At 47.7% G+C, this 13,553-nt stretch overlaps 1 protein-coding gene across 3 annotated transcripts in view; it reads left to right on the plus strand.

Moving 5' to 3' along the window:
- The window catches only part of PIK3C3 (phosphatidylinositol 3-kinase catalytic subunit type 3), a 147,294-nt gene that overhangs the window by 32,114 nt on the left and 101,627 nt on the right, over positions 1-13,553 (plus strand). For all 3 annotated transcript variants that reach the window (XM_026649295.2, XM_026649296.2, XM_026649297.2), the window contains 3 exons: positions 7,463-7,534; positions 11,857-11,961; positions 12,504-12,596. In XM_026649295.2, coding sequence (XP_026505080.1) covers positions 7,463-7,534; positions 11,857-11,961; positions 12,504-12,596 — 270 coding nt within the window. The remainder of the gene's footprint in view (positions 1-7,462; positions 7,535-11,856; positions 11,962-12,503; positions 12,597-13,553) is intronic.

A 13,553-nucleotide genomic window follows, 5' to 3' on the forward strand; every position in this document is an offset into this window, starting at 1 on the left:
CTGCATTCCTGTGTTGTTTGCCTATATTCATCCTTTGTAATCTGTCCTAGTTTCCATTTTTTATATGACTCCTTTTTATTTTTTAGATCATGCAAGATCTCGTGGTTAAGCCAAGGTGGTCTTTTGCCACATTTTCTATCTTTCCTAACCAGCGGAATAGCTTGCTTTTGGGCCCTTAATAGTGTCCCTTTGAAAAACTGCCAACTCTCCTCAGTTGTTTTTCCCCTCAGTCTTGATTCCCATGGGACCTTACCTATCAGCTCTCTGAGCTTACCAAAATCCGCCTTCCTGAAATCCATTGTCTCTATTTTGCTGCTCTCCCTTCTACCCTTCCTTAGAATTGCAGACTCTATGATTTCATGATCACTTTCACCCAAGCTACCTTCTACTTTCAAATTCTCAACGAGTTCCTCCCTATTTGTTAAAATCAAGTCTAGAACAGCTTCACCCCTAGTAGCTTTTTCAACCTTCTGAAATAAAAAGTTGTCTGCAATGCAGTCCAATAATTTGTTGGATAGTCTGTGCCCCGCTGTGTTATTTTCCCAACATATATCCGGATAGTTGAAGTCCCCCATCACCACCAAATCTTGGGCTTTGGATGATTTTGTTAGTTGTTTAAAAAAAGCCTCATCCACCTCTTCTACCTGGTTAGGTGGCCTGTAGTAGACTCCTAGCATGACATCACCCTTGTTTTTTACCCCTTTTAGCCTAACCCAGAGACTCTCAACACTTCCATCTCCTATATCCATCTCTACCTCAGTCCAAGTGTGTACATTTTTAATATATAAGGCAACACCTCCTCCCTTTCTCCCCTGTCTATCCTTCCTGAGCAAGCTGTATCCATCCACACCAACATTCCAATCATGTGTATTATCCCACCAAGTTTCAGTGATGCCAACAATGTCATAGTTGTATTTATTTATTAGCACTTCCAGTTCTTCCTGCTTATTACCCATACTTCTCGCATTTGTATATAGGCATCTAAGATACTGGTTTGATCTTTCCTCCCAGTTTTGTCCTGACCCTCCTTTTTCTCTGCCAATATAGCCCACACTCCCTCTCATTTCCGACCCATCTCCCAGGTCTCCATGTTCCCCACTTACCTGCGGGCTTTGCTCACCTGTCCCCGTCGAACCTAGTTTAAATCCCTCCTCACTAGGTTAGCCAGTCTGTGTCCAAATAGGGTCTTCTTTGAGTGATTGTTCATGTCCATTCCAAGCAGGTGTGTGCGCGCCGCGTGCACGCCAGCTGGAAGATTTTCCCTTAGCAGCGTCCGTAGGGTCGGCCTTGGCGCCCCCTGGAATGGCGCCTCCATGGAGCCCTATGTAGGGGCCCGCCGACCCTCCACCCCCTCAGTTCCTTCTTACCGCCGGTGACGGCTAGCTTGAACTTTGCTTGCTTGCAACAAGAATAGCAGTGTCCCGTTTAAGTGTATATATTTGTTTCCTCTCTCATAGGTTAGAGTTAGTGTTAGTTGTAGATAGTTGATAGTTGTTGGTTTTTTTCCCCCCAACGTACTCGTCGCCCCGCTGGGGCATGCCTGCGTCCCCAGGGTTTAAACTCTGCAAGGACTGCGGGAAGTTTATGCCGAAGAGTGACCCGCACTCTTCCTGCTTAAGGTGCCTCGGAGAGAGCCACCAAAGAGACCGGTGCAGTATCTGCAGGGAATTCCATCTCAGGACTCTTAAGGCCAGAGAGCAGAGACTCAAAGTGCTCCTGATGGAGGTGGCCTTATGGCCACACTCGGACCCTGAGCCTGCCGACCCGGCGCCCAGCACCTCATCCTCGGTGCGCAGCGCCTCGGCACCGCTAACAAGACAGGAGGCCCAGTCTGAGACCTCTAAGTCCCGGCACTGGAGAGAATCGGGACATAGAAAATCAGCCTCCGTAAGGCACCGATCACCATCTCCGGTGCCCGCGAAGAAGAGGAGGCCGGTGAGGGGCCGATCACCCCACCAGGACCTTAAAAGGCCAGCGGCATCCACGAGTGCGGTGGGACAAGCCGTGCCAGAACCGCACCCTCCCACGGTTCCGTCGACTCCCATCCTGGTGGGGGTGCGGTTGAGTCCGGACTGGTCGAGATTCCTGGACCTCAGCGAGGATGTGCGTCTCCCATCGACGCCGGAGGCTTTGGAGGCTGCCTCTGACTTATTAAGACTCCCGGTACCGGCCTCCCCGCACCGGTGGAAAGAGCCGCCGAACATGGCCCGCCCCCCAGTCCAATCAAAGGGCAAGCCAGCCATGATGTCGCCCCAGTCCCTGCCCCGCGCCGCCCCAGCGGCACCGGCGCAGAGAGAGCGTTCCCCGGCACCGCCCCCCGGTGACAGTGAGTACTGCTTCCCCTCGGTCCTCCTATTTGGAGACCTCAGACTCGGAATCCTACCGCTCCAGTAGATCGAGGAGCAGGAGGTCGGCTTCACAGGCGAGCCAACAACCTTACCCGGGGCAGTGGCAGCAGCAGTGGCAACTGCCCTCCCAGTGGCCATTCTGGATTCCCTGGGCTTACCATCAGACCATGGGACAGGTGCACGGCCTGCTCTCCAGGTCTGCATCGGTCTCCTCGACGTCAGTGGGTCTGGCGCAAATGCCTCCACCACCGGCACCGCCATCAGACAGGAGTGTGCCTCAACAAAGCCCGGCACCCCCTAACCAGACACCGGCACTGGCGGGGACCATGGTTCTGACACCGCAGGCACCGCCCAGCACGCCTCGTCGTTCGGTGTCGACCCCGGTACTGGCCGCGGTGCCGCATCTCGCATCCGCACCGGCCACGCAACCGCAGTACCGTGTGCCGGAGGCCCCTGCAGAGGCTGAGGGTACAGAGGAAGGCCCTTTGCAGGTGATCTCCTCCTCTTCCTCTCCGGATGAAGTGGTTACGGGCACTTCAGCGGCACTGGCCCTAGAGGACAACCGGGTGCTTCAGCAGCTACTTAAGCATGCAGCTCAGAGCCTGGCAATCCAAGCGGAGGAGATCGAGGTGGATGTGGATCCAGTAGTAGACCTCTTGGCCCCCGTGGGCCCATCTAGGGTTGCCCTACCGTTGATCAAAACGATAGCTGATATGTCCCGCACCTTGTGGCAGACGCCAGCTTCGTGGGCCCCCATGGCTAAAAAGACAGAGAGGCGCTATTTTGTGCCCTCCAAGAGCCATGAGCACTTGTATGCCCACCCTCCCCCGGACTCTCTGGTTGTGGATGCGGCCAACCAAAGGGAGCGTCAGGGGTTCCAAGGGTTTACACTGAAGAACAGGGAGGCCAAAAAGTTGGATCTATTTGGCAGAAAGGTGTACTCAACAGGGGGTCTGCAATTACGTATAGCCAACCAACAGGCTATAGAGAGCCGGTATGGACACAACACATGCTCAGCATTGTCCAAGTTCGCTGAACTCCTTCCCCAGGAATCGCGAACAGAATTTTCTGCTATAGTAGAGGAGGAGAAGTTAATTTCCCGGGCATCCCTCCAAGCAGCCCGGGATGCGGCGGATGCAGCCTCCCGCACACTGGCAACCGGGCTGGTTATGCGGCGGGGACCCTGGCTTCAGGTCTCAGGCCTTCCACATGAGGTCCAACAGACCATCCAGGACCTCCCTTTCGAGGGACCCATGCTCTTCTCCGAAAAGACGGACAAGAGGCTCCATAGCCTAAAGGAGTCAAGGGCTATCCTATGCTTGCTGGGCTTGCACACCCCAGCCACCCAATGCAGGCAATTCAGGCCGCAGCCGGCCCCGTGACCTTACCAGCCCCAGAACCGCACAGATGCCTCGTGTAGGCAGAGCAGAAACGGCAGAAGGAGGCAACAACAGCCCTCTGGCCAGTCCGGCCAGCCACGGCCCCCGTCAGGGCCTAGACCCCAAATTTGATGGTGTGGTCGGGGACGACCTACCGATCAGGACTCTGGATCCTACCAACCCTACCTTTTCGTCACATCTGTCCCCCTTCTATCGTGCATGGTCCCGAATTACATCGGACAATTGGGTGTTCCGCACGGTAGAGAGGGGATATTCTATCCAGTTCTCCCTCCCTCCCTCGCTCCCTCCCTCCCCACCAGCCCCCTTCCCGTCCCTCTTCAGGGACCCCTCTCATGAGCAACTTCTAATTCAGGAAGAGCAGTCCCTCCTCGTCGCAGGGGCAGTGGAGGAAGTTCCTCAGGAACTCAGGGGCAGGGGTTTCTACTTCCGGTATTTCCTAATATCGAAGGCGAAAGGGGGCCTCAGACCCATTCTGGACTTGCGGCGTCTGAACAAGTTTGTAAAGAAGCTCAAGTTCTGTATGGTCTCCGTGTCCTCCATCATTCCCTCCATGGATCCAGGGGACTTGAAGGACGTGTATTTTCATATTGCAATAATTCCCCAACACAGGCGTTACCTCAGATTCGTCGTGGGAAACACCCATATACAGGCACAGGTGGAGGCTCAGGTGGCCTTCATCAGAAGGACCTTCCTCGAGCTTGGTCTCCTGCTGAACAAGGCCAAATCCACCCTGTCTCCTATCCAGAGGATAGAATTTATAGGGGCAGTTCTGGACTCAACGCAAGCCAGAGTGTACCTACCGGAGTCCAGGTTCCAGTCCATGTCCGACATCGTTCTCGGTCTCCGTTTCCCGACCACCACAGCGAGAAACTCAAGTTGATGAGTCCTATGGCGGCATGCGCCTATGTGGTGAGCCACGCCAGGCTCAGGCTGCGCCCTCTCCAGTCCTGGTTAGCGACTGTGTACTGACCAGCCAGGTGACGCTTCCCCGAATGGTGCTAAATTCCCTCCAGTGGTGGCTCGACCCGCAGGAGGTTTGCACGGGACTACCCTTCGTCAGCCCCCAGCCATGCCTATCCTTGGTAACAGACGCGTCAGATCTGGGGTGGGGGACGCATCTGGAGAATCTCAGGACCCAAGGCCTTTGGTCCCCAAAGGACCTCTTCCTGCACATCAATGTCAGGGAGCTACGGGTGGTGCATCTAACCTGCCTGCCCTTCAAATCTCGCCTGGCGGGCAGATGTGTTGCAGTCCTCATGGACAATACCTCGGCGATGTGCTATATTGACAAACGGGGGTGCACGCTCCTCTCCCCTATGCTGGGAAGCCCTCGCCTTATGGGACTTTTGCGTACAGAACGCAATTCACCTGACGGCATTCTACCTCCCAGGTGTGCAGAACGGACTGGCAGATGCCCTCAGCCGCTCGTTCCAGGGTCACGAGTGGTCCCTTTGCCAAGATGTAGCACGCTCAATCTTCCGTCTCTGAGGCTATCCCCAGATAGACCTGTTTGCCTCGAGGGACAACAGGAAGTGTTGACGTTTCTGCTCTCTCATGGGGCGCAGTCCAGGGTCTCTAACGGATGCCTTCCTCCTCTCGTGGGAAGGCGGCCTGCTCTACACCTTCCCCCCGATTCCCATGGTTCACAGGGTACGCCTCAAGATCCGTAGGGATCACGCTCGTGTCATCCTGATAGTGCCGGTGTGGCCGCGCCAACACTGGTACACGTCGCTGCTGCACATGTCCACACGGGCGCCCCTCATGCTGCCCCTGCTCCCAGACTTGATCACACAGGATCGGGGCCACCTCCGCCACCCGAACCTGGAGTCGCTCCACCTCACAGCCTGGATGCTCCATAGCTAAACCCTGTGGAGATGCAATGCTCACAGCAGGTCAGGCAAGTCCTCCTCGGTAGCAGAAAACCCTCCACCAAGGCCACATACATGGCCAAGTGGAAACGCTTCTCCATCTGGGCCGAACAGCAGGGATAGACTCCATTGCTCGCCCTGATCCCTCTCATCCTGGATTCCTTGCTTCATTTGAGACAGCGAGGACTTTCCCTCTCTTTGGTTCGAGTCCACTTGGCGGCTATCTCAGCGTTCCACCCAGGAGCTGAAGGTGGTTCAGTTTTCGCGAACCCATTGGTTTGTCGCTTCCTCAAGGGCCTGGATAGACTGTTCCCGCATGCTCAACAACCAGCCCTGGCTTGGGACCTCAATTTGGTCCTTTCCACGCTCACAGGGCCCCCCTTTGAGCCCCTGGCTATGTGCTCTCTGCTATATCTCTCATATAAGGTCGCATGCCTAGTGGCTATCACCTCGGCCAGGAGGTGTCGGAACTCAGAGCACTGGCGTCTGAGCCTCCATACACTGTCTTCCACAAAGACAAAGTCCAACTCAGGCCACATCCGGCGTTCCTTCCGAAGGTGGTCTCCCAATTCCACATCACTCAAGACATTTTTCTCCCGGTGTTCTATCCTAAGCCACCCTCCTCCAGCACGGAGCGTAGGCTGCGTTCCCTGGACATTCGCAGGGCCCTGGTATTCTATATTGAAAGAACCAAACCGTTCAGGAAATCAACCCAACTCTTTGTTGCTGTGGCTGACAGGATGAAGGGACTCCCTGTCTCATCACAGCGTATCTCCTCATGGATCATGGCTTGCATCCGCGAATGCTACGGTCAGGCTAAGGTGCCTGCCCTGCCAATCACGGCCCACTCCACAAGGGCACAGGCCTCCTCTGCGGCGTTCCTGGCTCAGGTCCCGACACAGGAAATATGCAGAACTGCCACATGGTCCTCAGTCCACACATTTACGTCGCACTATGCCATCACGCACCAGGCCAGAGACAATGCAGCCTTCGGCCGTGCAGTGCTCCAATCCGCAGTGAACTCCGACCCCACCACCTAAACTCAGGCTTGTGAGTCACCTGCTTGGAATGGACATGAACAATCACTCGAAGAAGAAAAAACGATTACTCACCTTTTTGTAACTGTTGTTCTTCGAGATGTGGTGTTCATTTCCATTCCAATACCCACCCTCCTACCCCTCTGTCGGAGTGCCGGCAAGAAGGAACTGAGGGGGTGGAGGGTCGGCAGGCCCCTATATAGGGCGCCATGGAGGCGCTTCTCCAGAGGGCGCCAAGGCCCACCCTATGGACGCTGCTAAGGGAAAATCTTCCGGCTGGTGTGCACACACCTGCTTGGAATGGACATGAACAACACATCTCGAAGAACAACAGTTACAAGAGGTGAGTAACCGTTTTTTTTTCATGATGGGACATTTAAATTTTGTCCATAAGTGTTTTGGCTACAGCTTTTGAAAATTGTTTGTCCACACAATGGGGCCCTCTAAGCACTCCCATAACAGATACATCCTAATAATATTGGTAAAAATTTCCATCCATTTTTTCTTCACTAAAATGCTAATGCTGATGAAGTTTTAAAAATTATACTTCTCTCTAAATTTGACACATAAATAGATGGAGTTTATCCTTCGGTCTCCTATTTCCTTCTATCTTCTCAACTTTGTCAAAAATTAGCTAGAACAATTCCTTTCTATATTTTCTTATCCTTTATGCCTTTTGTTGGTTATCCATTGAAAGTTTAATTGCTTTATTTTCTCTTGAGTATGGAAAGTAGTAAATTCTGACAGAAGACACGTTCATTATAACTTGTGAGACATTTATTATGCCTTTCAATTATGTTGCTATCCAGGATGGTGATGAGTCATCTCCAATTTTAACAAGCTCTGAGATTGTTAAGGTTCCAGATCCCCAGCTGTCTATGGTGAGTAATTTTCTGTGCAACACAATCCAGATCATAACAACTTCATTGTGGGACGCTGTGAAGTTCTTACAAGTGGTAGAGAAAAACTCTTGACAGTTATATCTCCTATGGTCTCAAGTAAGTTTAATTGCAGCATAAAGTTGTGGCTACTGCCAGTGTGTTAAGTCTTAAGTAAATCTAGTCAAGAAATAGTAGTGAGATTTTTAAGTTATCAGTTTGTTATTAGGATTGGTGGGATGGTCAAATATTTTTAGTTCTTCAAGTGTCCTCTGCATATTCCCATTCATGGGACGTGTGCTGACCGGTTCAGCAGGACCTTAGAATCTCCTGATAGCAGTTCCCGTTAGGATGCCCCTGCAGCTTCACCCCTACCCTAGCACTTGAGCATACTCTGAGGGTGTGGGCATAAAAGGGGCATGGCTCTCATTGCTGCCTCAGTTCCTTCCACCCACAGCAGTGACGTGAATCTGTCTCTGTTAGTGAAATATGAAAGTACGGACCTAAGACTCCTCCATCACAAGTACCTATGTTTTTCTATTAGTTCACCATTTCCAGTACAGAGTCTTACCCTTTGGCCTTTCCACTGCACCCAGAGTTTTTACAAAATGCCTGGCTCCGATAACAGTGTATTTGAGGAGGCAAGGAATTTTCATCTTCCCTTACTTAGATGATTGGCTCCTGAAGGCTCCCTCCGAAGATTTAAGGAAGGCCATTTGGATTATTCGTTCTGTGTTTGGAACCCTAGGTCTTCTCATAAATGGAAAGTATCATAGGAGTAGCCGTGTTAGTCTGAATCCACAAAAACAACGAGGAGTCCAGTGGCACCTTAAGGACTAACCGATTTATTTGGGCATAAGCTTTCATGGTTAAAAAAACCCACTTCTTTAGATGCAGCTGAAGAAGTGGGGTTTTTTTACCCATGAAAGCTTATGCACAAATAAATCGGTTAGTCTTTAAGGTGCTACTGGACTCCTGGTTGTTCCTAAATGGGAAAAAGTCTCTTCTCCCCCATCACAAAAGATTCCATTCAGTGGTGCAAGTCTCAACTCTATAAAAGGAAGAACTTTCCTTCCAGAAGAGAGGTTTTTAATCATAAATGGCACAGCCTCCTTCAACATCCCTCTCAGACTGTAGGTTTTTGGTTGACTGTGTCAAGACTGATGGTGTCCACAACATATGTGACTCTGTATGCCAGGCTCAGAATGAGGCATCTTCAGCACTGGATCCTAAAGAACTTCAATCCCATTATGGACTGTATGCTAAAAGTACTCACTGTTCCGAGGAAAGTGTATCTTCCTCTAATGTGGTGGTTGAAACCACGGAATGTCCTCAAGGGAATTTTGTTCAACCCAGCTCCTTCTTCGTTGTTAATAATTACAGATTCCACAAAGATAGTGTAGGGAGGGAGGGGGACAACTTTGCAATATGTTTATTCAAGGTCTTTGGACCTACAAAGAATCCCATTTACATATAAATGTACTGGCACTGAGGTCAATCCAAAGCGTTTCTTTCACAGGTGCGGAATGAGGTAATTCAAGTGGCCATGGGCAATGTGTTGGCAGTGTATTATTTGAACGAACAAGGAGGCGCTCGGTTTTCTCAACTATGCAAAAAGGCAATAACACTTTTAGATTGATATATCCAGTAAAATATATACCCAATTGCCCAACACAGTGTGATTGCAGATCAACTGAGCAAAGATTTGTTGCAGATGCACAAATGCTCTCTAAAGAATTCTGTTATCCAGGATGTTTTCAGCCTTTGGGGATTTCTGGTCATAGATATCTTTGCGACAAGATTCAATTCAAAATGTCCCTGTTCTTTGCTCAAGAGCTGGCTCAGGCAGTCTATCATTGAGGGATGCATTTGATATATGCATTGCTCCCATTTTCACTTATCACCAGAGACTTAAAAAAGATAAGGCAGGATTGAGCCAGGGTAATTCTCATTGCTCCAGCAGGGCCAAGGCAACAGTGGTTCACCGAGTTAGTCCATTCATCCAACAGCAACTACAAGATGCTCCTGTTATCAACAGACCAGCTGTTACAGGTCTTCCATCCAGATCTCTGATTGTTACATCCAGCAGCATGGGTAATATGCCTTTGATAGAGTCAGAAAGATCGTGTTCTGTTGAGGGTGCAACAAGATACAATTAATTCCCGAAAGCTGTCAAATAGTTACAAGTCCACGTGTAAAAGATTTGTTTTATGGACAACTGAAAGAAGCATTGACCAATTTTAGCTCCCATACAACTTATTTTTGAATATTTGTTACACTTAAAAGTAATAGGGTTGTCTTTGCCCTCCAGTAAGGCCCATGTAGCGGCAATAACAGTGCATCATACTCATGTTAATGGAAAATCTATTTTTTCATGTACATTGGTGAAAAGCTTTTTAAGAGGCCAATTCAACCTGGATCCCCTCAGTATGGAACCTGGTCCCACCATGGAATTTGAATTTAGTTTTAACTCAACTCGTGGCTCACCCATTTGAACCTCTAGTGAGCTGCTCTTTGTTTATCTCTCAGTGAGGACAGCTTTTATAATAGCTGTTACTTTCTGGTAGAAGACTAAGTGAACTGCATGCATTGATGGCAGACCCCTTATACCAGTTTTTATAAAGACAAAGTGGTTCTTAGACTGGCTCCTAAATTCCTTCCTAAGGTGATTTTGGAGTTTTGTGTAAATCAAACTATCAGTCTACCAATATTCTTTCCAAAGCCTCATTTAGGTAAAGGGAAGGCTAGATTACATTCATTAGCTGCTAAGAGAGCACTAGCATATTACCTGGATAGAATATATTCCCCTTATTGATACATGCAAAGCTGCTGCTTGAAGGTTGGTTCACGCTTTTGCAAAACATTATGCATTGGATCTGACATCCAGGGCTGATACTCCATTTGGTAGAGCGGTACTCCAGTCTTTAACTACAACTTCTCACCCCTCTAGCCAATTTACTGTACTGCTTGCTAAACTATCCCATGAGTGGAAATATGCAGAGGACATGCGGAGAAGTGAAGTTAGGTTACTTGTAACCAGAGTTCTTCAAGATGAACTCTGCATGTTCTTGCTCCCGGCATATCTTCCCCATTCCTGCGGAGTCCAAATTTCAATATCTTGGTGTTCTGCTTTAGCAGTGGAAGGGACTGAGGTAGCAACTGCTGTCATAACCCTTTTATACCCACAACCTCAGAACATGATAGAGCGAGGGGCTGGGGGTTGGCACATGGGCACCCTGATAGAACCTTCTGGGAGTCGTGCCTATCATCCTGCTACACTGGTTGGCATAAGTCCCATGAATGTGAATATGCAGAATCCAACTTGACAAAGTCCAGTTACAAGTAACCAACCTTCATTTATTGGGGGTGGGAGTTACACTATTAACACTTCTGTGGTAAGGAAAGGGGAGGCAATTTGGAGACAGGTGAGAAAGGAGGGTGATTGTTACCTTAGTAAAGGAGATAGGTAGGTGGAGATATAAGGCAAGAGGGAGCAGAGGAGGGGGAAAATATTGAAACTAAGGAGAGGCAAGTTAAATATTGCCCCAGGTACTTTGCTTATGTGAAATCCCTTTCTTACTCCTTCCTTCTGTTGTCCTGGTTGTATTTATTGCCTAAATACAGTTCTAGAAAACAATTCCATTATTGTGAATGCCAGTTCAGCTGGGTGGGTATTAGCAACTTCATGAGCCCTCGTGTAAATGGGGCTTCTACTGTTGACACCATTGTCAGCACCATGCCATCTAACACTGCTGTCAGGTAGTCCAATTGACACAGTGCTGAAAATGGTGTTGGCAGCTGAAATCCTGTTCACACTGTTGCTTCTACTGTTGCTATTATGGCTTCAACTGAACCAGTATTAACAATAAACTCTGGAGGAAAAAACATCTAATATACGCAGAGCCTTTAGACTGTAAAGGATGGTGTTTGGCCATAGATCTTTAGGATGGTGCTTGGCCATCCTAAAGTGTTTAGCATCTTTAGTGCCTTAGCATCTTTAGTGCCTTAGTGCTGTGTAAATAACTTTCACTTTGAACAAATGCCTTGATGGCAGCCTTTCACCCAAAGGTGAGAAATAGTTATAAAACTGCATTTTCAGTCTAAAGTGATGGTATTGTTTGTGGAATAAGACCGCTCACTGTGGAAAGTGCATGCACTTTAAGCAGTGAATCCAGAAGACAGAGTAGTTTTTAGATATGAATACTTAAGCATGTAATACATTATTCAGGATGTTGGTGAGTCTCTGCTAGACAGTTGCATTTCAAGACGATTTTCAGTGGAGTTAAATATTTATAACCGCTGACTTTTATTTTGTGTATTTTTAGGAGAATTTAGTAGAGAGCAAACATCACAAACTTGCTCGAAGTTTAAGAAGTGGGCCCTCTGATCATGATCTCAAGCCTAATGCAGCTACTCGAGATCAGCTTAATGTAAGTTTGTAACTTTCATTTGAGTCTTTGTCTGTAAGTATACAGATTCAGTTTTGCTAAATGACTTTATTCAATGTCTGTCGCCAAGTTTGAAGGGAATACAGTAGATGATATGTGATTTCTCGTTAATGTGAAATGATGTGTTGTCAATAAGAGAACTCACTTGGAGGTGGGTAGTTATCTGGCCCAGCTCATGAATGACCAAAGTCATTCCCATCTGGTTACTTTCAGATGAGTTAGCCTTACTACACTCCTGAGTGCAAAGGAATCCACATCACAAATACTAATTGGCATTTTTGGCAGTCTCAACAGTAGGGCCAAGGACTGATAGGTCTATGAATACCCTGACCTCTAAGATCAGGGTTGAAGAGCATCACTTGTGTAGTATGGGGAAATTGTCAATTCTGTTCTGCTTGTGGATCTTCATTCTACTATGTGGTCAGTATGGCACATGAGACGCAAACTAAATTCTCTCAAATTCTTTAAAAGATCAATATGTATAATTTTTATTACAATTTATTCTCTGGAAATTTTTTTTATAGATCATAGTGAGTTATCCACCAACAAAGCAACTGACATATGAGGAACAGGATCTAGTTTGGAAGTTCAGATACTATCTTACTAATCAAGAAAAGGTAAGGTTAAATGTATTAAATATATACTGATGACTGTACATTATTATTGAGTAATTTATCTTTCTGTTTCATTAGTACGACTGCCTTTTTAAGTGTCTGCTTCTTCAGAGTTGTGAATCTCTGAGCTGACAAAGTATATTTAGTCGAGATATTTTTCACAATGGAACAGCTATGCTGGTAAAGACTAGTGACCGTATTTTTAAAATCCTATTGGCAAATACAAAATCTCTAGTGAGTTCCTTTAAAATGCTCTTCTGCCAAGCCTGCCAGGATTAATCCACCAAAGACAATTGGTGTTAACTTCTGCAAATATAGTACAAATCACAAGCTGCATGCCTTCTAGATAATAGGCTAGGTTACTGGAAAGTGAATTAGAACTAGATGGTCAAATAATGCCAAAAAATAAAAATAAAAAGTGTATTGTTCAGTGATTATTTAATGGATAGTATTGCATTAGCTCTAACTGGTACCTTTCTGTTTTGCCTTACGTGAGGCCCCAGAAAATTGTAGCTGGACTATGTTAAAATAGGTAACAGGTTAAAATGATGAGTTATTTTAGTGGTAGGTATTCAGCTATAAACCAGGCTGAAGCCGTAGTCTTAACTTGTTTATATTTTTGGGTGACCTCTAGCAAAGGATCAAAATTCCTGATTCAGCAAAGCATTTAAGTATGTGCTTTGCTGAGCTCTCTTCTCCCCATTCAGCTCCATACATTGAGTAATCCTTAACACCTTGTTGCCAGTGCTTTGAGTCTGGCCAGTATTCTGTTAAAGACTCCTGACATGAAAAGATTGTTTCAAAAGAAAAAAAAAAAAATAGCAGAGTTGTCCTTGGGTTGCCAAATCTCTATAAAAAGAACAGGAGTACTTGTGGCACCTTAGAGACTAACGAAATTATTTGAGCATAAGCTTTCGTGGGCTACAGCCTACTTCATCGGATGCATAGAATGGAACATAC

This window comes from Terrapene carolina, unplaced genomic scaffold (genome assembly GCF_002925995.2).
Source record: "Terrapene carolina triunguis isolate 2854851 unplaced genomic scaffold, T_m_triunguis-2.0 Scaffold69, whole genome shotgun sequence".
NCBI lineage: Eukaryota > Metazoa > Chordata > Testudines > Emydidae > Terrapene > Terrapene triunguis.